Source organism: Macrobrachium rosenbergii, chromosome 59 (genome assembly GCF_040412425.1).
Source record: "Macrobrachium rosenbergii isolate ZJJX-2024 chromosome 59, ASM4041242v1, whole genome shotgun sequence".
Taxonomy (NCBI): domain Eukaryota; kingdom Metazoa; phylum Arthropoda; class Malacostraca; order Decapoda; family Palaemonidae; genus Macrobrachium; species Macrobrachium rosenbergii.
The window spans coordinates 1,074,067-1,100,877 of record NC_089799.1 but is presented as its reverse complement, the minus strand read 5'-3'; the positions used below and the strand labels follow the sequence as shown (position 1 = coordinate 1,100,877).

The following is a 26,811-nucleotide window of genomic DNA, read 5'->3' as shown; positions in this document are numbered from 1 at the left end:
GTCCATCAGGTTGAGGGAGTTTTGCTGTTGTTTCTCCAGGGTCGTTTTTGGTGGGCAGAGTGAGCTCCCTAGTTCTCTTTCCTTCCTTTGGGGAATAGAGTCTTTGATGTGTCTCTCTAGGCTATTCAATCTTCTTGCCCTCTTCTCGGCTCCCGGTTGGCTCCTCGGCACAAAATTTCTCCTGTTTGTTCCTCCTCCCCTCCGCACTCCTTCCATTTCTCCTAGCCTATACTAGGTTAGGTCCCTATTAGGCTGTGTCTAGGCAGGAGTCGGGACGAGGCTTGTCGCCCCTTCCTTAGCAGTAGGCCACCCTCCTAATCACAGTCTCAAAAAGACCCAGATCATTCTGAGTGGTGTAGTACAGTTATGGCTATATGTTTCCCGTCTCCTGTTCTCTTCTCGCAGCCTACCATCTCTCCCCCCACTCCACTCCCTCCCCACCCTTCCAGCCTTGCTCTACTCGTAAGGGTGACGCTAGATGGCGCTTCTCTCCGAAGTTCAGGGACTTCTCCATTTGTAGAGGATCGCCCCTCCCATACAGTCCCCAGCACGCTGTGTTGGTGTTGGTGGTTCGTTCACTCGTAGCTCGAACGTGTTCGAACACTCTATCCCGCACTTCTTTCCCCCCGTCGGGTTACTCGGTTGGGTTATTATACTTGCTCCGGCTTATGTTATGAATATACGAGCATCTTGCCCACCTTGTTTCTCTGGCGGGGAAGTAAGTGAAGAGGGATTTATTTATTTATATAAGGGGAGCGGATCCCTCCGGTCTCCGGAGCATTTGCCCTTTATACCGTCACTTGTTTAATGTTATTGTTCATGATATACGTATTTAAATATAAATATCTGTGTTATCTTCGGAGTACTCTCCTTATTTTTATATCGTGATTTATTCACGCCCGGGTTCCGCTAATTTTACTGGCAACCCCGCGGGCGAAGTTCCCGTTGTCTCATTCCTTTTCATTCCCTGAGTATTCCGGGGTCTAGAAGTCTTGCCTTCCACTCTGTGTATTTTAGAGCTTATTGGTCTAGTTTATGATAAGTATTTCTTCTTCCACCGAGTATTCCGCCAGAAGTTGAAATTCTGCCTTGCCGGTTTAGATTGCTTAGAGTGGTAGGTCTATGTTCGTTTTCCACTTACAGACTGTTCGCCAGAGGAGCCGGGTGTACCAAGGTCACTGCAACAACCTTATGGTCACGTGAGTGTGCCGACTCCACGCTGGTTGTAGCGGTCCGCTCGACGATCTGGGTAGTCTGCACTCGATGTTTGTGAGGTTTGCCGCTCTTGTGCTCAACCATCCAGGATGAGTCAGTAAGTGACAACCTTCCTCCGCTGCTTCCTCATTTTGAATTTGTTATGTGGTTTCCGGACTGTTTTTTCGCCCTTAGCTAATTGCTGGCTTTCTTTTCAGGCGGACGAGTCTCAGAAGTCGCCTTGAATCTCTCCGGCCTGGGTGGCTGTTTAGGAATGTTCCGCTGGGAAGCCCTACGCCCCACGCCGTTGAGGGACCGCTCTACCTCGCACGGTGGCGCGTCGTGAAAGCCAGAAGATCTTGCCACCCCATCATCCAGCAGATCCGGATGCGACTCCAGCCACCCCGCGGATATCCTCTACGCTGAGGTTTCAGAGGACGCCGCCGCCTTGGACTTAGACTCAGAACCTATGGCTACCGAACAGACCAGGGGTAAGTAGCGAGGCAGGTGAGGTTGTCATGGCCCCTTTTGGATTCCCCCAGCTTCTTCTGGGTTTCTTCATTTTCAGGTTTTGGGAAGTCTTCCTCCTTGGGTGATAGGAGCTCCATCAGCTATCCCTGTTGAAGTTGAAGACTTCATGGAAGGCGGCGCTGTAAGTCCTCTGCCCCTCCAAGAAAGCACGCTTCCCTCCGTCAAGGCTAAGGTCTCAGCACCTGTAGCCTCCGGGAGCAAGTCTGGTTCCTCCCGGCAAAGGCGCGAGCAAGAGGGCAGCAAAACCAAGCCCTCTCACAACCTGCCTTTGACGCTGGAGGCTTTTTAAGTGAACCAGATGTTTCCAAAAGACTTTCTGAGGATATCAACAATAAATTCAACTGTGACACAGAAAAGTTTGCCACTTATGATAATAAGAGGTCTGGAAAAGTTTGCCACTTATATAACATGTTGGCGGAATACAATCCACCCCCAGCCGAACCCCAGTATGTCATTCCCAACACACAGCTGACCTCCCGCTTCGGGACATCTTGGTAAACCCTTTGGCGTTACCGGGCCATCCAACACGCATGGCAAACTCACTATTGAGTGGTCTTGGCACAGATGCTGGAGATGGAGTTCTTCCCGCATCTGCCCCCATCCAGGCTTCGTGAGGTTGACAGAGGAAGCCATGGATACGCTCTTGATAAGGCTCCAGGAGACTGTCATCATCCCTAGGGACTAAGCTCAGTCGTCTCTCCTGCACACTCTGCGGTGCAGACAACACAAAGTTGACTCCTTCAAGGGCAACTTGACCATGTTTGCCCTGGAGACAACCACCAACTCCTGTTTAAACAGAGTTGCCCTGGCCACGGCCCGAGCGTGCTTTGATGGTAATCCGCTACCGCAGCTAAGAGAACAGACCCCACTTCCTGGTGTCTCCTGGAAGTGATGAGTTCTGGATGGATGTCTGGCCCACCTTCATGTCGTGAGCTGGATTCCTCTGCAAGCCTCCTCACAGTTTAGTGAGGAACCTCTAAGCTGCCGGAATCTTGTTAAAGGCGGAGTTTGATGCCCGACTAAGCTGGCTCCGGTCCCTGGAACTGCCTGCCTCACGGAAGCCACTGCCATCCTCCTGGCGCCGGATCGAGCCATATTTTTCCAGGTCTTGGGCTGTCCCTGTTAGTTGGCTTCAGTCTGACCTGTTTGAGTTCATCATGGCCAGACTGGAATAGAAAGTTTGGCTCACAAATGCTACTATCCGTCACGCAGCCTAACAAGCTCTCAGAAGAGCTCCGATCTAGCCTAACCTCTTCCCCAGAAGAAGAGTGTTACGAATGTCATGACTGAGGCTACAAGGGCCAAATCCAGAGTTCAAGGCGCCTGCTGGGCATCTCCGCCTACAAAGCCATAGACCCCAGACCCATGCCCCAGATCAGAGGAGGTAAACGCTTAGGAGGCATACAAGAGGCCCCACCAGCAGACGGTGTCTGCTGTCCCGTCTCGGCAGTGGCACAGCCCCTCCACCTCGTGCCACTCTCAACAATATGTGCTGGTCCAACCAGCTCATTCCCTTGCTGCGCCCTCGTATGTTACTTCACCAGCATACAACCCCACGGCGAGGGGCTGCCTTTCACGGCCTTAACAGGATCGCAAGGGGGGGAAGAGGCAGGGCCCCTCACAGAGGAAAGGCGAACACCACCCCAAGAGGAAAACCTGGACGTGGTAGAGGGAACAAACCCGCTCCCTCCCACTGAGAAAACACAGGTAGGTGGTCGCCTGTATTGGTTCAGGGACCAATGGACCTTCAGCCCTTGGGCACACAGTATTGTGTCCAAAGGTCTGGGTTGGAGCTGGATCAAGGAACCTCCTCCTCCGAACAGGTTTTACCAGCCACCCTCATCAATCCTACGAGATTATGTGTAAATTGCTCAACAAACGAGCAATAAAGAAAGTAAGGCACCTAAAATTTCAAGGTGTTATCGTTCCCAAAAGACTCAGATCAGCAAAGAGTGATCCCGGATCTGTCGCGTCAATTTCTACATAGCCGCACACCGTGATGCTTACAGTAGCTCAGGCACGGACTCTACTTCCGCTGGAGCCGCTACCACCTCTATCGCATCTTTCAGACGCTTATTATCACGTTCCGACAAGGAACTTCTCAGTTCCTCGGTTTCAGACCTGGGAATCAAGCCTACTCCTTCAAGGTCATGCCCTTCGGCCTAAACATTGCGCCCAGGGTATTCACCAAGCTGGCGGACATGGTAGTTCAACAACTCCGGTCCCGAGGGATATCCCTAGCAGCGCATCTAGACGATTGGATAATTTGGGTAACTAAATATTCTAGAGTGTCAGAAGGCTACGATATAATCATCAACTTCCTGGAATCGCTAGGGTTTCAACTGAACAGAGAAAAGTCCCTACCACCCGGAGTCCCGGTTTCAGTGGCTGGGCCTCCAGTGGATCTGTCTTCACACGCTATCTCTCCCGCCTCCCAAGAGGAAGGAGATAGCATCTCTGCCACCAGAAAATTTTCAAAATCAACGCATCCCGCCGATCCCAAGAAAGGGTCCTGGGTCCCTTCAATTTGCTCAGTGACAGACCTGTTTCTAAAAGCTAAATCATTAAAAGACATAAACAGAGTGTGGCGAGAACAGGCCACGTCAAGCCTGTGAGACAAGGTCTCTCCATCCTCGAATCTTGAAAGACTGGCGGCCTTGGACCACAGTCAGGCCTCCAAGTCAGTTCCGCTTCAATTTCCTCCGCACTAGTTGGTCCACACTGCACGCCCCTGCCGGCTGGGGGATATTCTCCAAAAACAAAGTACAAGGAACAGTGTCCACAATGTTTCAGCAGTTCCATATAAACACCCTGGAAGCTATGGCGGTCTTTTCTAACTTAAAGAAAATCCGCCCCAACCGGATTCATATCATTGGTATTGGACAGCGAGTGGTAGTTCATTGCATCAACAGGGGCGGTTCCAAATCAGGTCGTATAAAACCAAGTAATGGTTGCTATCTTCTCCCGGGAAGTGAACAAGCACGCCGGTACCTGTCAGCTACCCACCTAGCGGGGTATCGAACGTGGTGGCGATCTCCCTGTCCAGGCTACTCCGCTGGAGACGGAGTGGTCCCTGGACGCCGAATCTTCAAATGGGTTTGCCGTTCCGGTCTCCAAGTGATTCGTTTGCAACGGAGAGCAACTTCAAGTTCTGTTATGTGGCCCCCAACCTGACCTCAGGCGCACGTCACATTGGACTTAATGACAATAGATTGGAACAATTGGGAGAAAATTTATCTGTTCCCTCCACAACTACTGCTGAAAGTATTACACAAACTCAGGACATTCAAAGGTCAACCAGCCCTAGTAGCCCCTATTGGCCGAAGAGCAATTGTTCCTCTTTCAGGAACTGGGATTGGTGGAGTCTCGATTCCCAAGCCCATACTGACCCAGACAGTACAAACCAAGACTGTGTTGCTTCCTCAAGAATTCGTAGAATGCCCTAGTTTTATGGACTTTATAAAATACGCAGCCCAAAAGGGGCAAACATTGACCCTGTCAACACCATTTCTTGAATCAGATAAAAGAGATTCACTTAGACAGTATGATTCAGCAGTCAAAAAGTTAGCCTCCTTCCTAAAAGCATCTGAAGCCAAAATCATGACGACTAATTTAGGAGTTTCTTTAGATCACTGTTTGAAAAGGCCTTGCTCCGGCCACTACACACAGAGCCAAGTCAGCCCTGAAGAAAAAGCATTTTCTACACGGCTAAAATCGACCTTACAGATTCCTATTTTTCATCCATCCCCAGAGCATGCTACTGCCTGAGACCGTATCACGCCCACATTCCGCGCCACGCTGGTTTCTCAATGACGTCCTTAAGTTAGCATCGAGATAGATAACTTTCAATGCTCTTATCAGGATCTGTTAAGACCTTATTTCATTAGTTTGGCTTCTAGGTGCTAGGAATCTCAGGAGCTGCTGCTCACTAGAGGTGATAATTTTTGTGGAATCCTCCTTCCGAGAGGTCCTCTTTCCCCTGATCCTAGATTCTTAGCCAAAAACGAAGACCCACAAGACAGGTGGTCTCCTTGGAAGGTGGTGCCCTCCACAAGACCAGTCTTTATGTCCAGTTTATACACTTAAATCTTACCTTTAAGAACTCCACAGAGTAAGTCGGGTCCTCTTTTTATCAGGGAGAAAGGTGGTAAATTTTTCACCACAGCAAGACAACAAATTCTGGGGATGGCCACAAAACAAGCCAACCCAGATTCAGTTCCTAAGGTTCATGATATCTTCGGAGCAGTTGCTACCTCCATTAATTACTCATAATATGGATTTCTCAGAATTTTCTAAATAAATGGTTGGAAATCACCTCAGTGTTTAAACGCCACTATTTAAAAATCGCCAAGCCCCGGGAAATTTTCTACCATAGCTGTGGGAAGTGTTACCTCCACCTTAACCAATCATATCCTTATCCTCCTTCCCCTGCCCGCCTGCCTCATTTACTTCTCTGCTTATCCTCCTGGTTGATCATGCCTCACTGCCTTGCTCTCATATTGATGTATACGTCTCTGCTGACTGGAACCGTAATCTGACATGTTACGATTGAAATGCTTCTTCTGTGGGGTACTGGGCTAAGCTTTTATTTTGCTCCATGTACCCCAGATATATGTATATGCACTGTATATTTTGTTTACCAATTGGTTGATCTCTTACGTGTTTAGCTTAAGTTTGCGTGTGTAGCTTTAAGGTTGTGTATACCAATTAAGATTGTATGTGCTGTTGAACCTATCCAATTTTCGTGTGATGTTGTGCTTTGCAGCAGTGGTTTTGTGACCCTTCCTGTCGTGCTGGGACTTCTACTCTTACTGATTTTAAGTTCTTTGATGTGTCTTTAGGTTAAGTGTTCTTTCTCACATGTAAGAGATTCCCATTAAACTGCTTTCGTAATTTTATGTTTTTCTTCAGACACCCTTCTGTTTCTCGTAGTTTGCAGCTCCTGGCATGATTATCTGTCACTATTTCACCGGCTGACACGGGACTGAACTCAGAAAAGGGATTTTGACAAAGGAAAAATCTATTTCTGAGGAAGGTCCCGTGTCACCCGGTGACCCTCCCTGACTCACCTATAGCTCCCCTTCTTGCACATGCCAAGTCTGGGGTTGCGCTAGCATGGAATGAGGTAGGTGGCGCTGGTGTCGCCGGCCTGGCGGGTGTTGGGCGTAGGGGCTGTAACGGCTCACCGCTCTATTCCGGGGGTTTTGATAGGGAGAGATCTTTCGAGTAAGTCTCCGTGGTAGTGATCTTTCACTCACCCGTTATACCGGACGCCTTCCTTGGAGAAGACGCCGACTAGTAACCCCAGCTTTCCTGAAAGCTCTTTTCTCTGGTATATCTAGCATATTATACCTAGAAATTTGTGCTGTAATGGAATTTCACCGGTGACACGACCTTCTCAGAAATAGATTTTTTCCCTTTGTCAAAAACTCTCAATTGCAAAGATATATTACAAAGTAATCTTAATAACATAACAGTGATTTCAACACTTACATAAATCAGGAAAAGCTGCAATGACATAAACCAGGAAAGTGTTGCAATTATAATCAGCTGGTTTTCCCGCCAGGCTGCCACAGGCTGTTCATTTTACCTCCCCTGAAGTTTTCACCAATAGCGAGTTTTATTAATTCCATGTTTTTCGTAGATTATGGTATTCAAGAAAGTTTATAATAACATGTTTTTCATATGCTTAGTGTAATTTATCCTAATTGTTGTTAAAATATGTGAAAAGTAAAAAAATTATGCAGCGTGCATCCGAAAACAAGCTCCTGTCGTTGACTTCAGCGGGTGTTGTTATTAAATTTAGACTCACCACCACAATACTTTATAATCTCTTTATTCGTTAACATTATTTATTGACCTGAGGGAGAAATTTAGGTTAATAAATAAGTTTTGATTCACATTACTTGGTAATTATTTGAAAACAATGATGCTATTCGGACAAAATACTTGCAACCAATCAGCTAGCAGGAAACTTTTCCGAGCTAAAAGGGCACCCCTGCGAATGAGTGCGAATGCGTCTCGGTAAAAAAAATTGAGTTTAGTTACAGTGACTCCTGAGGCATAGCCACTTGTGACTTTTATGTTTTCAGTTATTTAGACAGTCTTCAGCCCAGTCTCCTTCTTGATCTATGGTACTTAGACTGTTTACTTTGCCTTTAATGTTGATTTTGTCACCTATGCAAATGCCTTTTGGAGATCCAACAACTGTAGCCTATAGTGTTTATACTCTTATCATTAGTACTATAAAGAAGTCTAAAAGATTAGTTAAGTATGATCTTCAACTACAAAAGCAATGCTAGCTATCTAGACTGAAATTTTTTCATTCTAAATATCCCATTATGTTATCTGCTGTGACTTCTAGTATCCTCCTAGGAGCTGAATTCAGGGAAAATCCCTCTTTGAAAGTATAGCAAAGAACCCTAATTCTTTAAGGCTTAGAGGATTTCATGTTATGAATGTCACCAGAGGCAACGGTGATTTATGGAAGTCTTATTAGAAGTCAGTGCCCTACCAGTTTGGAATTCCATGGTACTGTCTAGCCCTATGAGAGCTAAATACAGTCACTAATTATTAGTAATCATAATAATACTATCTTGGAAGAAGACCCCTTGGCACATACTTCATTGGCAAGGATGGCAGTTTGATGCTGTTGAACTTATACTATGCCTTCTCAACTTGGCTTATAAGTTTCTTCATTTCAACGGGTGAATCATAAAGCAGCTGACCAAAATTTATTATCATGATGTTTTGGTAGTCCACACTACTATTTACAAAGTGTGAATGGCACCATGGAATCATGCATGGTATAGCTATACCCAAAATTGGTGTGATATTTGATTGGATGATCACAGCTGGGAGGCTCTCTTATTGGTTATGAGTCTGGTTGAGCGATGGAGGCACTGAGTGGCTGGTGCTGTGAGCGGGGATTGTTCTGCTTGCTGGTCTTGCCACTCAAGGAGGAGGGCAGCTGTTGCATTATCTTAGGGGTGCACCTGGTTGTTCTCTTTATGGTGGTTGGAAGGAGGAGGGTCTCTTAGGTAACGTTCAATGTGGGTGTCCACTGAAGCATGGCAAGCACCTCCTTGTAGCAAAGGTGGCAGTGATCCATGTCACCATTGAGGATTATGGTGTTCTTCATGATCTCTTGGTGTTAAGGGCATTGCAGTGTTCCCTCATGCAGCGTTGGTTTATTGCCCCTTCATGTAGATGGATGGCAATCCTCTTGGAAAGGCGAGTCACAGTCATACCAATGTAGGAGTGGTGGCATCCATTCTTGAGACACAGTATTTGGTAGACCACTGTCCTCTTCATGAGATTGTTCCTGATGACGAGCTATTCTTCATGGTGGAGTAGGCAATCCTCCAATCCATATAGTAGATTGTAAGGTCTGTGGTAGTGTCCACATCACTAGGGTTACATAAGAGCAAATGATTATTATCACCTGTAAAACAATTTTATGGTTCTTAAACCATCCCAGGGGCACAGTTCTCCCACCAGTTGCACTGGTTGATTGGCGTTACTTGACACCCTTGTGACTTGACAGCAAGAACACATACCCATTGTCAACCAGTAATTAGGTGATGTTCTGAAATTCTTCAGAGATGGCACTCCATGAACAGCCTTCCCAGGGTATCATCGCATCTTGGATGTAGAGAGTCTCTTTAGCGTTATGCCCTTTGATGAAACTCCACTGATGATCCTTGGGAGGGCCTATAGGGATGATGAGATCTGTACAAAGGAGACCGCTTTCATTGTTCTACAGTGATGACTAGGGACTCAGACCTACAGAATTACCATGGGTTACCTCCTAGTGTGCTGCTCACCAACTTCTACTTTAAAGTTATTGAGCAGTATTCCTTCAGCAAAATCTCAGATCCTGCCCAATATATAAAATACATAGGTGACAACTTTGTCAATGTTTCTGATGAGGAAGAGCTGGAGACACTTTATCACATTTTCGAAGAGGAATAAGTTCTCCACTTCATGCACAAGAGAACCATTGACAGTTCCATCCCCTTCTTAGATGTACATGTTACCAGCACTCCCCAGGGCTTCCAAACGGTCTACAGAAAATTGACTTACATTGGGCCCTGTCTCAGTAACAATGGATGATGCCTGGATAAATTTTAATTGTCAGTTGTATTTGCCTACATCAGCCATGCTTTATTCCCCTGCTCTTCCTGCAGTGCCACCTCTGAAGAACTTTAACATATTGCCCATACGCTATTTGACAATGAGTATTCTTACCAACAAGTTGCAAGGGTGTCAAGAAATGACATTGACAGTTGGTACATGGGAAAAAAGGCGTGCCCCCAGGCAGGCATGTACTATAAAATTGTTTTATTGATGGTATATGAATATTGACTACAAGAAGGACAAGGCAGCCCTGAAAAAGATAATTCAGGCTCATGTAACTCTTACTGAAGTAGATGCTATGGTCAACCTTATGATCGACTATAAGGATCAAAGGGCTCCCCAGTACCTCATGAAGATTAGCCCCGCCATCGGCAGAGATCGCAAAAATAGGAGAGAAGTAGTCTGCCAATTAAAATACTGCTCCCCATTGGTATGACTATGACTGACCTCTCCAAGAGGCAAGCAAAATTACATTCTTTTCAGTGAAATAAAAATAATAATAATAATATCTAGTCAGTGAATTATGCAACATTTAGTTTTGTTGCAATGTTTTTGGAGGAATTCCAGGCCTATTTGTGGTAAAGGAGTTTTAGATATGACAAGCCCATTCCTTTTGTCTGATGTCAACACATTTCAGGTTAATGTTTTCAAGGCTAGGAGAATAAGCTTATCCCTTGGTTGAGTCTGAATTTTTGAGTGGGCATTTGAAAAATTATACCCATCTTTAGATGCCACTAGGCATCTTTCTAGTAATGATTCAACTTAATGACTTCACAGGATTACAAGAATTAATCCTGTCTGTCTGTGTGGCTGTTGAATGTTTTCTGAATGGGATGAATAAAAACTGCTGTTGCATTCGACATGCAACCAGTTGATTCCATCTTTTTCAAGGAAGACTTGAATTAATACCAAATATTTTGTGGTGCAGTGATGTCGATATCAGAAAGGTGCGCCAGTACCAATGGCTGTGGTGTGCTGGTATATGTAAAAAGAATAGGAGGGGGTCACAAGAAGGATACCTCTTAGACTGACTGTTAGTTTTTGGTTTTTAAGGTTCATTAGGTCTGAGAGTCTAGGTTGCTTGATTATGACATTTTCATCTTACAGATACCAGCAATGTAATCCAGTTCCTTGGTTTGTTCTGGCAAGAGACATCATGGCCACAGACAGCTTTGGCAGAAAGGATCAATTTCTTTCTATGAAATTATCATTCTTTTGAGTCATGTACAGTGTTGTAGCAGTATGGGTGCAACTTATGTGTTGAACAATTAATTTCTGAATCATTCACAGTCTCTATCCCGGCATCTAAGGATTTAGATGCTATAAGTCTACCTAGGGACAGCCTTGAAGCAATAAGACCAGTAATAGTTAACCCTTTCGCTGTGAGCCTGTTACCGTCACTAGTGATGAGATCAGTGTCCTGCTAATTGTAAAACCGACTAATTATCTCCCTTTTATAATTGTATTTTGATAATTTATTTTCATTACTGTTATATTACGTCACGTTTGCTATTTTCATCGCTGTTATGAATTACATTGAGAAAATATGCAAATGATATGAGACCTTTTAATTACTGAGATCAGTCCCGCGAAGCAAAAAAGTTAAGATCATGCTTCGTGGGGAGAGCCTGGAAGATCATTATTGCCATCCTGTACAGTTAATAGTTAAGATCGTGGAACTGGTCCTTGGAGGCTCCTCTTGACTACAGCAAGGGGTTTGCCAACCTTCTGATGCTACTGACAGAGCTCCCTAGGAGGCTTCCCGAACAGGAGAAAACCCAATGCCTGGCACTTCCGCAGATTCCATAGGAACCTGGAAAATTTAACTTTTTCAAGTGGAAACTGAACTGACCAGACTGGGAATCTGTAGCAACACTGCTAGTTTATGATCTTGAGGCTATTGAATAAGTGTTTTGTTATCTGATCAAAGTTTATGCAGTATAAACCTTGGTGGTCAGTTGTAGTAATTTCATTGTTCTTGTTTTTGTGTCAAGGATGAAGAGGGTTTTGTCCTTGCCTTGATCAGGTTGCATGAATGTTGAACCTAAGGATCCACCCATGCCTGTGTAGTGATGAGTGATACCACCTTCTTTATTTCATAGGAATTGTAGCATATAGATTATTTTAAGACTTAATTAAAATTGGTTCTTATGAAAAAAATGTGCTTTTAAAAAATTATGTATTCAGATTTTAAAATGTATGTATTTTTCATATTTTGTTGCATTAGTTTCTTTAGTAGTACCGATAAAATTTTGTTTAATTGTTTGGTTACACAAATTTGCTGTAAAATATGGAACTAAATGCAAAGTACTTATAGTAACAATTTCATTGTAAGTTTACAAAGGTTTTCTTTGCAGAGACGCAGTGTTATGTGATTGCAGCCGCGCAGACTGGACAGCATAATGAAAAGAGATCATCTTATGGTCATTCTTTGGTAAGTAATATTTTAAGAACCAGGTACACGAAATTAAATGCAGCCTGTAGTTTGATCTTTATTGTGTAAAAGAGAGTAAAAGAAATTCATGGTGAGAAATGGAGTTTGAGCCTATTGAGTTACTTTTTACAAAAACAATTAACATGAAGGAATTTCTGATTGCCCCCGTAATACCTACCTTGTTAAATCAACCAGGGGGTTCATGGTTTTGAATCCATATAATGAATATTGAGAATATAAATTGTTAATATTTGGGCAAGAGAAATGAGGAATTCAGTATGAGAATGACATGACAAACTTGGGTCCTGTAAATCTGTTTTCTAACACTACTCATCATTACAGTTAGTCCTGGATAAAGGACTGGGTTGTGCTCCACCCTGACCATTAGATAATTCAAATGTCATTAATACAGCAGTTTACCTTGTAAAAGACAGTGTAAGCTTCTCGGCTTCACTGCTAAATCCAGGTTTGGCAGCCAATCACAGAGCTCCATCATAGTCATGTGCCTACATGTCACCAGTGTTGCCTGTCACTGTGCGCCAGGTTAACTACCAGTAACTATGTCTCTGCCTGCATGGTGTATCAAAATGGGTCAGATTTCATAATGAATTGGATGTTTTCCTGAGTCCTGTGTATAATTTTCATCACAACAATATTACATTTCAAGTGAACAATGCCTACGCAATCATTTACCTACAGTATATTAAGTTTTGGCCCCAAATGCAAGGAAATACTTTTTATTTTCCATACAGTATCAAAAAGAGATGCATGTGCTATAAATTGATTAAGAAAGATTATATATATACAGTAGAACCCCGCAAAAATTCGAGTAAATTTTGCTTTGGAGCTCGAACAAAAAACGGGAATCCAACCTGATAAACCACGTGATATTTGTAAACAAAGCGTTTCGTGTTTCAGTCAGTCAGCGCTAGTTGGTGTTGTTCCCAGGTGTCGTTCAAACCCTACTCAGCTGTGCTTCAGTGTTTTGATCTACTTCCTTAGTTTTTGTGGCTTTTCGTTCTGTATTTGATAAAAACATGGGTCCCAAGAAAGCCATTGCAGACAAGCAGAAAAGGAAAATGGTAAGAACCACAACTGAACTTAAAAAATAGTTGTTAGTACGGATAAATGAAATAACAGATTGCTGGTGATAGTGTTTTGGAGGCAGTATCGTATTTGCCGTTGTAGAAGATGCACCTTCGCATATGACGCACCCCAATTTTACAAGGATATTTTGTGGAAAAAAACAGTTTCAGTATCATAATATTTATTGGAAGATATTTTTTAAAGTGATTATGTAGGGAAAAATGTATGATTCTGAGCATGAAATACAATACAAATACACAATCCTTTATCCAAAATTCTAAAAACCTAAAACATTTTGTTGAAAATAGAGCGTCAATTCATAAGGTTGGTAGTTTGGCGTGCTACCGGGATTGTGCTGCTACTCAAATTATTTTTCTTACGAAATCTCAAGGACTGACCTTAGAAAATCCCAAGATATAATAAAATAATTGTACATCTGCCAAGCTTTAGAATCCTAAATAATATCTCTCTCTCTCTCTCTCTCTCTCTCTCTCTCTCTCTCTCTCTCTCTCTCTCTCTCTCTCTCTCTCTCTCAAAGATACTACTAATTTGAGTCTCTTTATCCAGTAGGTAAGTACAGTGTGTGTTTGTTTTCATATTGTTTTAAAATGTAAAGTACAGGTAATATATCCTTGGAAGACAAAAAATATATTAATTTTGTTGTCGTCAGTCACATGGAAACAGGAAACAGAAATAGATAAAAATTCCTTAAAAAATTAACTCTCTCTCTCTCTCTCTCTCTCTCTCTCTCTCTCTCTCTCTCTCTCTCTCTCTCTCTCTCTCTCTCTCTCTCTGTGTGTGTGTGTCAGAGGAAAAGATACTGTGTGTGTTTTCATATTGTTTTAAAAATGTATAGTACAGGTAATAAATCTTTAACTATGTACTGTATGTACAACACATGCACTTATGTCATCGTCACATGAGCGAAACGTTCTTTCTCAGAGGGAATACTGTACAGCTAAAACCTGATTGGCTGGCTGGTTGCCATGGAGAGCTGTTAGGCAGTGACAGCCCTCTATTTCTGTTCTATTTTTAGACATTTCGATCACAAATTGTGTGTGCAGCACTAAGTTTGAATGTTGCCTGAATTGTGATTATTTGACTGAAGCTTGCAAAAATTACTCAGTAATTTGCTTTATATAATTATTTCTTCATGAAAACAAGAATTTAACAGTTGTCTTTTACTTTTAATATAGTGGTATGAAAAATCCCACAACAGTCTGTCATAGTGATGCTTCATCACTTGCGAATCCTATTCCCGGACTTACCTCAAATTTACGACTGCAAACTGTTGACGACATTAGTAACAATAAAAAAAACAATCCTCTCCAAGATCGATAAAATGAAATGCACTTTATAGTCGTACTTATCTTTAAAATTCACAGGTTGAATTGTAGTTATTCTGATCATGTATATTTTTTGTGTTTTACGGAATGTTTTTGTTGAAAAATGTTAGTGAAGTATATTAATTAAATGATAATAAACTATAATGAATAAATGACTAATGAAAAAAGGAAAAAACATGTTTTTGCTGCAGTAGTGATGTTTGATTATGCTCCTGACCCTACAGTTCCGAAATCGAAAAACTTCCAAAAACCAAAACACATCTGGCCCTGAGGATTTCAGATGAAGGATTGTGTAACTTATTTTGAGAGTAGTATATTACATACCAGTAGACTCTGTATGAAATTTACCATAAAAACTACTGTTATAAACATCTATGTGTTACCATGACAAGGTATCAGGGCAGCGCTAAGGTATGTTTACATCCACTCATGGGAAATGGCTGAAAGGCAAGCTGCAGCTGTATCATTTAGTGATTTTTCTTAAGTTTATGATAAAGGACATAATTTGGCCTACTTTTTTATATTTCATTAATTTACTGAAATAATTAGGGTTGCTTCTCAGTGTTTTTTTTATTAACAACAGTTTTTGTGCCTACCCAGTACAATACCTAGCACAGCCTATGGCACTCAGTCTCCCATTGGTAATACAACCGCATTGGACTTAAGGCAGTTTTTTATACAGTATACATTTTAAAATAAGAAAGTTTGTCTAATATGGTGTGATATTTTATTCGGAACTTATTTAATTGTAATTTATGTGTAATGTTTTGTATAGAAAGGCGAGGTCAAGAAGGATTAATCATTTTCAGTTATTTCTTATGGAAAAAATTTATTCAGATCTCGACTAAATCGTATTTCGATGCTTCTTCTGGCACAGATTAGCGTTGAGGTCCGGAGTTCTACTATATATATATATATATATATATATGAATGTCTTTTCCTGTAATACTACAGTGTAATATGAAAATAAGAAGGCCCATAAAACACTATTTAAACGTTGAAACCATATATTTTTACGGCCTCCCGAAAACACATAAAGATGGGATTCCTTTACGCCCCATAATATCTAGCAGGGGCTCTTTCATGTACAAATTATCAAAATGGCTCGCAGACTTGTTATCACCCTTTCTAGGAACCTTCTCATCCTCCCACGTCAAACATGCAGAGGATTTCATACAAAAATTTAATAGTTTAAACATCCCCTCAAACAACATCAAACTGCTCAGTCTAGACGTCGATTCATTATTTACTAAAGTCCCGATTGCCGACGTGTTGTCTTTCTTAGAGAGGAAGTTACAACCATATGAAGACCATTTTCCTCTTGGCATAGATAAAACTTTAAAACTTATCAACCTCTGTGTAACTAACAACGTGTTTTCTTTCAATGGTAATTTTTACAAACAAAAATTTGGCTGTAGCATGGGAAGTCCCCTATCACCCCTTCTAGCAAACTTGTACATGGAATATTTCGAAACAGAACTTTTGTCGCCTATCAAACCCCATAATATGATCTGGCTTAGATACGTAGATGATATCTTTACTTTCTGGGACAATAGCTGGGGACTTTAATGAATTTTTTAATAGGCTAAATTCGCTAGTTCCACCATAAAATTTAAAACAGAATGGGAAAAGGACGGAAAACTGCCGTTCCTAGATGTACTGATCATAAGAAAACAGAACAGGTATGCATTTACAGTATATAGAAAACCCACCTTCGCTGTCTCCTACATTCATTTCTTAAGCTACCACGACGTCTCCGTAAAAATCATGGTAGGGTGCAACCTATTCCTCAGAGGACTTAGGATATGTTCAAATGAGTACCTGGATCAAGAATTTAACACGATCCGCCAACACCTAACGCAACTGCTCTATCCACCACACATTATCGAGAGGGCTATTAATAAAGCGAATAAAATATACTACAGAGGTCCCACTCACAACAGACAAATAGATTTCAACAACAAAATAAAGCTTCCATACGATGAAAACATCCAAAAGGCCACCGAGCAACTCAGTTCTAATAATCCTTTCATTTTCCATTATCCCAAATCCATCGGGAGTTCGCTCGTTAACGTATACTTAAATAACAAAAGGAAGAAGCCGGAGTTTACAAGATACCGTGTAGTAATTGTCATGACATCTATGTAGGCGAGACAGGTAGATCGCTCTCGCAAAGAATAACAGAGCACAAAAGATCAGTACGTTACGCTTCGGAGAGTTCGGGAATTTTCCTACATATTAGAAATACAGGGCATGTCATTAACTGGAGTGGGGCGGAGTTGGTTTTCAAGAGTAGTTGTCCGTACAAAAGAAAGATGCTGGAATCTGCTATCATCAATCAAACCAACAATATGAACCTGTCAGGAGGACATTGGAAATCGGACGCCATCGACACCTTAATCCTCAGACCCATCTTGAAGAAGATGACCCAAGAAACGCGACCGCCAGATCCGTCGCCAAACGGGAGCTAATGAGGCCAAAAACCACTAAGGAATTTGGTCATTCTCCTCCTTCTTAAGAATCTCCACCTCCTTAACATCGGAGGCCTAAGGCCACACCTTCATGTTTTTGTATATATACCATTGTAACTTTCCACCTGTCCATATTCTACCAGTGAACAGGGCACAGAAACAATTGCCCGAAATATATGGTTTCAACGTTTAAATAGTGTTTTATGGGCCTTCTTATTTTCATATATATATATATATATATATATATATATATATATATATATATATATATATATCTTTATATTGTTTTATGGGTTGTTTTATGGGCGTGTAGTTTGTTTGTTTGGCTAATCCTCCCCCCCTCCTCTTATTTTCACAGGAGTGTTTACGTCTGTGTTGGCGTGGCGCCAACCTCTAGTCAGGTTCGTAACAGCAACAAGTCAGGTTCGTAGCAGCAACGAGTCAGGTTCGGGCAGCAGTAGCGAACAGGTTGTTCTCTTGGGGAAGAGAACTTTTGAGTACCAGCAGCAGTTCGACTTTGAGGACGTTTCTTGGGCAGCCGATGTTTGGGCCCAGGCTGGAGCAGCGCACCAACGAAGATGGTTGTTTGTTGGCCGCAGGTGGAGACCCTGTCGGCAGTTTTGGCTCGGGTGCAGTGGCCCGTGTCCTTTGTATTTTTGGCGAGACGGCAGCAGGACGTCGTGATAATCTGACCTGTTGTCGTTAGTTGGTGGACTTCGCTGGAGATGGCTTTTTTTTTATCGACTGCTGCTGGTACTTCTTTTTGATATAAAGTAATATTGCTTTATTTTTGTGTTTCGTGGCCCGGACCTGGCTCATTTGTTATGGCCTTTTTTTTTTTTTGTTATAGATTTTTATTAAGATTTAATATTAATAAATCTATTTTTATAGCAAACTCCTGTATTTTTGTTATTCCTCCTCCTTTGTGTGTGCGAGCTGTCGATTAGCCAGAGCAGCCCCAATAATATTTCCATCTAGATCCTGTGTTTTTCTTAAGGGCCGAAAACCTCGGTTCGTAACATTGGCGACCGTGTGACAGGATTGGCTCTGCTCTGGTTGTCGGAGTTTTCACCACATTGGAGGAGGAGGTTGGTTATTTTGAAAAAAAAAAATTTTGTAATTTTTTTTTTTTTCTGTCGGGAGGGAAGGTATTAGGATCTTTGGTTGTTTTATGGGCGTTACGGTAGTTTGTTTGTTTGGCTAATCCTCCCCCCCTCCTCTTATTTTCACAGGAGTGTTTACGTCTGTGTTGGCGTGGCGCCAACCTCTAGTCAGGTTCGTAACAGCAACAAGTCAGCTTCGTAGCAGCAACCTCTAGTCAGGTTCGGGCAGCAGTAGCGAACAGGTTGTTCTCTTGGGGAAGAGAACTTTTGAGTACCAGCAGCAGTTCGACTTTGAGGACGTTTCTTGGGCAGCCGATGTTTGGGCCCAGGCTGGAGCAGCGCACCAACGAAGATGGTTGTTTGTTGGTCGCAGGTGGAGACCCTGTCGGCAGTTTTGGCTCGGGTGCAGTGGCCCGTGTCCTTTGTATTTTAGGCGACGGCAGCAGGACGTCGTGATAATACTGACCTGTTGTCGTTAGTTGGTGGACTTCGCTGGAGATGGCTTTTTTTTGTATCGACTGCTGCTGGTACTTCTTTTTGATATAAAGTAATATTGCTTTATTTTTTGTGTTTCGTGGCCCGGACCTGGCTCATTTGTTATGGCCTTTTTTTTTTGTTATAGATTTTTATTAAGATTTAATATTAATAAATCTATTTTTATAGCAAACTCCTGTATTTTTGTTATTCCTCCTCCTTTGTGTGTGCGAGCTGTCGATTAGCCAGAGCAGCCCCAATAATATTTCCATCTAGATCCTGTGTTTTTCTTAAGGGCCGAAAACCTCGGTTCGTGACATATATAAAATATATATATATATATATATATATATATATATATATATATATATATATATATATATATATATATATATATATATATATATATATATATATATATATATATATATATATATATATATATATATATATATATATATATATATATATATATATATATATATATATATATAATGTATTCCCCGTTTATCGATGGGATTTCTGTTCTGATGGTGTGATGATAAGCAAAAATCGCCGATAACTGAAAATCGGCAATGATTTGGGGCTTTTTCGGCAATTTTCGGGGCTTATCAACACCGATAAGCGCCGAAAATTGCCAGTTTTTTGGTTATCAGCACCAAAAATCGCTGATCTTCGCCGCTAGACAAGCACTGAAGAACCAGATTGCCGATAACTGAGCCCACTGATGTATATATATATATATATATATATATATATATATATATATATATATATATATATATATATATATATATATATATATATATATATATATATATATATATATAGGGATTTTGACAAAGGAAAATCTATTTCTGAGGAAGGTCCCGTGTCACCCGGTGAAATTCCATTACAGCACGAATTTCTAGGTATAATAATGCTAGATATACCAGAGAAAAAGAGCTTTCAGGAAAGCTGGGGTTACTACCCCCAGTCGAGCGTCTTCTAGGAAGACGTCGGTATAAGGAAGGGTGAGTGAAATACCACTACCACGGAAACATACTCGAAAGATCTCTCCTTATCAAAACCCCCGGAACAGAGCGGTGAGCCGTTACAGCCCCTACACTCAACACCCGCCAGGACGGCGACACCAGCGCCACCTACCTCATTCCATGCTAGCACTAACCCCAGACTTGTCATGTGCAAGTAGGGGGGGGGGAGTACTAGGTGAGTCAGGGAGGGTCACCGGGTGACACGGGACCTTCTCAGAAATAGATTTTCCTTTGTCAAAATCCCTTTCTGAGTTCAGTCCCGTGTCAGCCGGTGAAATAGTGATAGAGAATCATGCCAAGGCTGCAACTACGAGGAAAAGAGGGTAATCTGAAGAAAAAAACATAAATTACGAAAATAATTTTAATCAGGGAATCTCTTACATGTAGCAAGAATACTAAACCTAAGGCACATCAAAAAACTTAATACTATGAAAAGTGGGGAAGTCCCGCACGACGGGGAAGAGGCCCCAAAAATCTTAACATTACTAAAGCATATTGAAACATGAAATGTGCATAAGATAAATGCATATACAATCTTAAAGCTACACACGTAAACTTAGGCTAAACACGTAAGAGACAAAATCAGTGAAAATAACATATACAGCACATATACATATATCTGGGGTACATGGAGCAAAAATAAAAACCGCCCAGTACCCCACAAGAAAAAAAACAATCATAACATGTCAGATTACAGTTTCCACTCAACAGAGACAAGATACATCAATATGAGGAGCCAGGCAGTGAGGCATGATCAACCAGGAGGATAAGCAGAGAAGTAAATGAGGCAGGCGGGCGGGGGGGAAAGGATAGGATAAGGATATGATTAGTTAAGGTGGGGAGATGACACTTCCCACAGCTATGGTAGAAAATTTCAGGGCTTCGAGCGATTTTAAATAGTGGCGTTTAAACACTAGAGGTGATTTCCAACCCGTAAATTTAGATAGTTCTGAGAAGTCCATATTATGAAAGTAATTAATGGAAGTAGCAACTGCTCGAATATCATGAACCTTAGGAACTGAATCTGGGTTGGCCTGTTTAATAAAATACAGAATTTGTTGTCTTATAGCATTCAGCGAAAGTGTACCACCTTTCTCCCTGATAAAAAGAGGACCCGACTTACTCTGTGGAGTTCTTAAAAGGTAAGATTTAAGTGTATAAACTGGACATAAAGACTGGTCTTGAGGAAGGGGCACCACCTTCCAAGGAGACCATCTGTCTTGTGGGTCTTCGTTCTTGGCTAAAAATCTAGGGTCAGGGGAAAGGAGGACCTCTCCGGAAGGGAGGAAGTTCACAAAATTATCACCTCTAGTGAGAGCCGATAGCTCTGAGATTCTAGCACCTGAAGCCAAGCTAATCAGAAATAAAGTCTTCCTTAACAGATCCTGATAAGAGCAATGAAAGTTGTCCATCTCTGATGCTAACTTAAGGATGTCATTGAGAAACCACGTAACAGAATGTGGGCGTGATACGGGTCTCAGACGAGCACATGCTCTGGGGATAGATGAAAAATAGGAATCTGTAAGGTCAATTTTAAAGCCGTATAGAAATACTTTCTTCAGGGCTGACTTGACTGTGGTAATAGTGGCCGGAGCAAGGCCTTTCTCAAACAGTGATCTAAAGAAAGAAACTCCCAAATTAGTCGTCATGATTTTGGCTTCAGATGCTTTCAGGATGGAGGCTAATTTTTTGACTGCTGAGTCATACTGTCTAAGAGTAGAATCTCTTTTATCTGATTCTAAAAACAGAGTGTTGACAGGGTCAATGTTTGCTCCTTTTGGGCTGCAGAATTTTATAAAGTCCATAAAACTAGGGCATTCTGAATTCTTGAGGAAGCTGACACAGTCTTGGTTTGTACTGTCTGGGTCAGTATGGGCTTGGGAATCCGAAGACTCCGCAATCCCAGTTCCTGAAGAAGAGGGAACCAATTGCTCTTTGGCCAATAGGGAGCTACTAGGGCTGGTTGACCTTTGAATGTCCTGAGTTTGTGAAATACTTTCAGCAGTAAATTTATTGGAGGGAACAGATAAATTTTCTCCCAATTGTTCCAATCTACTGTCATTGCGTCCGTGGCGTACGCCTGAGGGTCCAGGTTCGGGGCCACGTAACAGGGGAGCTTGAAGTTGCTCTCCGTCGCGAACAGATCCACTTGGAGACCCGAACCCGGCGGCAAATCCATTTGAAAGATTCCCGTCCAGGGACCACTCCGTCTCCAACGGAGTAGCTCTGGACAGGGAATCCGCCACCACGTTCCCGCACCCCGCTAGGTGGGTGGCTGACAGGTGCCAGCCGTGCTTGTTCGCCAGGGAGAAGATAGCAACCATTACTTGGTTTACTCGACCTGATTTGGAGCCGCCCCTGTTGATGCAATGAACTACCACTGCGCTGTCCAATACCAGCCTGATATGAATCCGGTTGGGGGGGCGGATTTTCTTTAAAGTTAGAAAGACCGCCATAGCTTCCAGGGTGTTTATATGGAACTGCTGAAACATTGTGGACCACGTTCCTTGTACTTTCTGTTTTGGTGAATATCCCCCAGCCGCTTAGGGAAGCGTCTGTGTGAACAACTAGTGCCGGAGGGGGAAATTGAAGCGGAACTGTTTTGGACAGGCCTCTGACTGTGGTCCAAGGCCGCAGTCTTGTCTTTAAGATTCGAGGAATAGAGGAGACCTTGTCTCTGAGCTTGACATTGGCTCGACTCCGCCACACTCTGTTTATGTCTTTTAGTTTCGCTTTTAAGAGCAGGTCCGTCACTGAGGCAAATTGAAGAGACCCAAGGACTCTTTCTTGGGATCGGCGGGATGCTGATTGATTTTTGAGAAATTTCCTGGTGAGAGATGCTATCTCTTTCCTCTTGGGAGGCGGGAGAGACAACGTGTGAGAGGACAGATCCCACTGGAGACCCAGCCACTGAAACCGGGACTCCGGAGTCAGGCGGGACTTCTCTCTGTTCAGTTGAAAACCTAACGACTCCAGGAAGTTGATGACTATGGACGTAGCCTTCTGACACTCCGGAACTGTTGGTGCCCAAATTATCCAATCGTCTAAGTACGCTGCTAGGAATATCCCTTGGGACCGGAGTTGTTGCACTACCGTGTCCGCCAGCTTGGTGAATACCCTGGGCGCAATGTTTAGACCGAAGGGCATGACCCTGAAGGAGTAGGCTTGATTCCCGAGTCTGAAACCGAGGAACTGAGAGAAGTTCCGCGCAATCGGGACGTGATAATAAGCGTCTGAAAGATCGATAGAGGTGGTGACGGCTCCACGCGGAAGTAGAGTCCGTACCTGAGCTACCGTAAGCATGCGAAATTTGTCGCATTTTATGTAGAGATTTAGACGCGACAGATCCAGGATCACTCTTTGCCGATCAGAGTCTTTTTTGGGAACAGTGAATAACCTGCCTTGAAACTTTAGGTGCCTTACTTTCTTTATTGCTTGTTTGTTGAGCAATTCTGTCACGTAATCCTGTAGGATTGATGTGGGTGGCTGGTAAAATCTGGTTAGAGGAGGAGGGTTCTTGATCCAGCTCCATCCTAGTCCTTTGGACACAATGCTGTGTGCCCAAGGGCTGAAGGTCCATTGGTCCCTGAACCAATACAGGCGACCACCTACCTGAGTTCTCTCAGTGGGAGGGAGCGGGTTTGTTCCCTCTACCACGTCCAGGCCTTCCTCTTGGGGTGGTGTTGGGTTTTCCTCTGTGAGGGGCTCTGCCTCTTCCCCCCCTTGCGATCCTATTAAGGCCATGAAAGTATCCACGGCCCTCATAGGTGGGGTTGTATGCTGGCGAAGCAACATACGAGGGTGCAGCAAGGGAATGAGCTGGTTGGACCATCACATACTGTTGGGGGTGAGCCTTGGAGGTGGAAGGCTGTGCCACTACCGAGACCGGGACGGCTTGAACTACCGCCTGATGGTGGGGCCTCTTATGCCTCCTGAAACGTTTGCCTCCTCTCGTCTGGGGGCCGCCAGATTCTGGGGTCTTGCGCTTGTAGGCAGAAATGCCCCAGCGAGAGCGCAGACTCTGGTTGGCCCTTGTAGCCTCGGCCATAACATTCGTGACCTCCTCTTCTGGGAAGAGGTTAGGCCCCCAGATCGAGCTCTTAACGAGCTTGTTAGGCTCGTGGCGGATAGTGGCATCGGCAAAAGTGAACTTTCTGCATTCCAGTCTGGCCATGATGAACTCGAAAAGGTCAGACTGAAAGCCAGCTAACAGGGACTTAGCCAAGACCTGAAAGAATGGCTCGTCCGCGCAGGAGACGGCAGTAGCTTCCGTAAGGCAGACGGAGTTCAAGGACCGGGCTAACTTAGTCCGGGCATCAAACTCCGCCTTCAACAAAGATTCCGGCAGCTTGGGGAGCTGCTCACTGAACTGTGAGGAAGCACAGAAGAGGTCTAGTTTCCCGACAGTGAAAGTGGACGGAGCGTCCACCCAGAACTCATCACTTCCTGGGAATACCAGGGAAGTGGGGTCTGTTTCCCTCAGCTGCGGTAACGGATTACCTTCAAAGCACGCTCGGGCTGTAGCCAGAGCGACTTTGTTCAAGCAAGGGGTGGGCAGGTTGTTTCCCAGGGCGAACATTGTGAAGTTGCCCTTGAAAGGAGTCAACTTCGTATTTTCTGCCTGCCACTCCGTCAGAGTGCGCAGGAGAGCCGACTGAGCTTGGTCCCTAGGGACGATGACAGTCTCCCTAGGAACCTTATCCGACCGAATCCATGCTTCCTCCGTTAATCTCACGAAGCCTGGGTAGGGGGGCAAGAGATCGGCGGGGAAGAATTCCAATTCTTCCAGCCGTCTCGTGCCAAGACCTTCAACCGTGAGTTTGCCATCATGTTGGATGGCACGGAGGGCGAAACACCAAGGGTTACCGACATCGAACGGCGGGAGGTCCGCTGTGTCGGGGATGACATACTGGGGTTCGGCTGGGGGTGGGCGAGCCATTCCCGCCAGTATATTATCATGACTGGCCAACTTTTCGGAGATTTTACTGAATCTCGTGTCCAAATCCTCCGTGAACTTCCTGAAAAGTTGGTTCGCAAAGGCCTCTGCGTCGAAGGCAGGCTGGCGAGGAGGGCTTGGTTTTGCAGCCCTCTTACTCGCGCCTTTGCCGGAGGAACCAGACTTGCTCCCGGAGGCTACAGGTGCTGAGACCTTAGCCTTCGACGGGGGGAAGGGCGATGCCTTCTTGGAGGACGAGGACTTATAGCCCTTCGCCTTCCATGAAGTCTTCAACTTCAACTTGGGGATAGCAGACGGAGCTCTATCACCCAAGGAGGAAGACTTCACAAAACCTGTGAACGAAGAAATAGATGAAGCTGGGGAGTCAAAAAGAGGGGGGCCCGCCCCAACAACCTCACCTACCGCGCTACTTACCACCTGGTCCTGCTCGGTGTTCATGGGTTCCAGGTCTAAGTCTAAGGCGGCGGCGTCCTCCGAAACCTCGGCGTAGAGATCCACTTGGGGTGGCTGGGTCGCATCCCGGATTTGCTGGATGATGGGGTGGCAAGATCTTCTGGCACTGCGGCCGCCACCCGTGCGCGCTGGGTAGAGCAGGTCCCCAACTTGGTGTCGAGGGCGTAGGGCTTCCCGACGGAACATTCCTGCCAAACCCAGCCACCCAGGCCCGGAGGGATTCCAAGGCAGACTTCTTGGAAGACTTCGTCCGCCTGCAAGAAAACCAACAATTAGCCAAGAACGAAAAAACAGTCTGGGAACCTCGTAAACAATATACAATATGAGGAGCGTAAAACGGAGGAAGACTGTCACTTACCGACTCATCCTGGACGGTTGCGCATAGAGCGAAGCAAACCTCACAACCATCAGGGTGCCAAACTACCAGGTCGTCGAGCCGGACCACACAACCAGCATGGGTCCGCACACTCACGTGACCGTAGGGTTGTTGGAGGAAGCGGTACACCCGGCTCCTCACAGTGAACAGTCTGTAAGTAGAAAAATCTACATGAACCCACCACCCTAAGCAATCTAAAGCCGGCAAGGCCGGAAATTCGACTACAACCGAATACTCCGGCGGAGAAGAACTCCCTTATCATAAACTGGGCCAATAAGCTCTAAATTACACAGAGTGGAAGGTAAAGCTTCAGACCCCGAATACTCCGGGAATGAAAGAATGAGACACCAAGAACTCACCACAAGGGCTGCCAGTAAAAATAACGGCGGAGCCCCCGGGTGTAGAACCGGACTCACGTATATATATAATATAAAGGAGGAGGAGAGTACTCCGTTAGATAAACAGACTTATCTAAATATATCAATTCATAAACAATAACATTAAACAAGTGACGGTACAAGGGTAAATACTCCGAGACCGGAGGGATCCGCCCTTATATAATATAAATCCCTTCCTCACTTACTTCCCGCCGGAGAAACAAGATGGGCAAGATGCTCGTATGTTTATAACATAAGCGGAGCAATTATATATTACCCTATGTACGTAACCCGGCGGGGAGAAGAGAGGTGTGGATAGAGTGTCGAACACGTTCGAGCTAACGAACCACCAACACCAACACAGCGATGCTAGGGACTGTATGGGAGGGAGCGAATCCCTCTACCAAATGGAGGAGTCCCTGAACTCGGAGAAAACGCCATCTAGCGTCACCCGCGAGTAGAGCAAGGCTGGAGGGGTGGTGAGGGGGAGGGGTGGAGTAGGGGGAGAGAAGTAGGCTACCAAGAAGGGAACAGGAGACAGGGGAAAACATATCACCCGCTCAACTGCACACATACACCACTCCAAGAATAATGAAACTTGGGAGGGTAGCCTACTACTAAGGGGAAGCTACCCAGCCCGATGCCCGACTCCTTCCTAGGCGAAGCCTAATAGGGACCTAACCTAGTATAGGCTAGGAAAAGGGAGGAGTGCGGAGGGGAGGAGGAAGCAACAGGGAGAGAAATTTTGTGCCGAGAACCAACCGGGATCGAGAAGAGGGGCAAGGAGGCGACTAGCCTAGAGGAAACACATCCAAAGAACTCTATTCCCCCAAATG

General features: G+C 44.1%; 1 protein-coding gene across 5 annotated transcripts in view; it reads left to right on the top strand.

Annotated features, from left to right (window-relative positions):
* The window catches only part of LOC136837764 (nitrilase and fragile histidine triad fusion protein NitFhit-like), a 193,443-nt gene that overhangs the window by 6,157 nt on the left and 160,475 nt on the right, over nt 1-26,811 (top strand). For 4 of the 5 annotated variants that reach the window (XM_067102684.1, XM_067102683.1, XM_067102682.1 and 1 more), the window contains exon 2: nt 12,222-12,298. In XM_067102684.1, the coding sequence (XP_066958785.1) occupies nt 12,222-12,298 (77 nt within the window). Of the gene's footprint in view, nt 1-12,221; nt 12,299-13,225; nt 13,381-26,811 lie in introns of those variants that run through there. The other variant, XM_067102685.1, reaches the window with a different exon arrangement.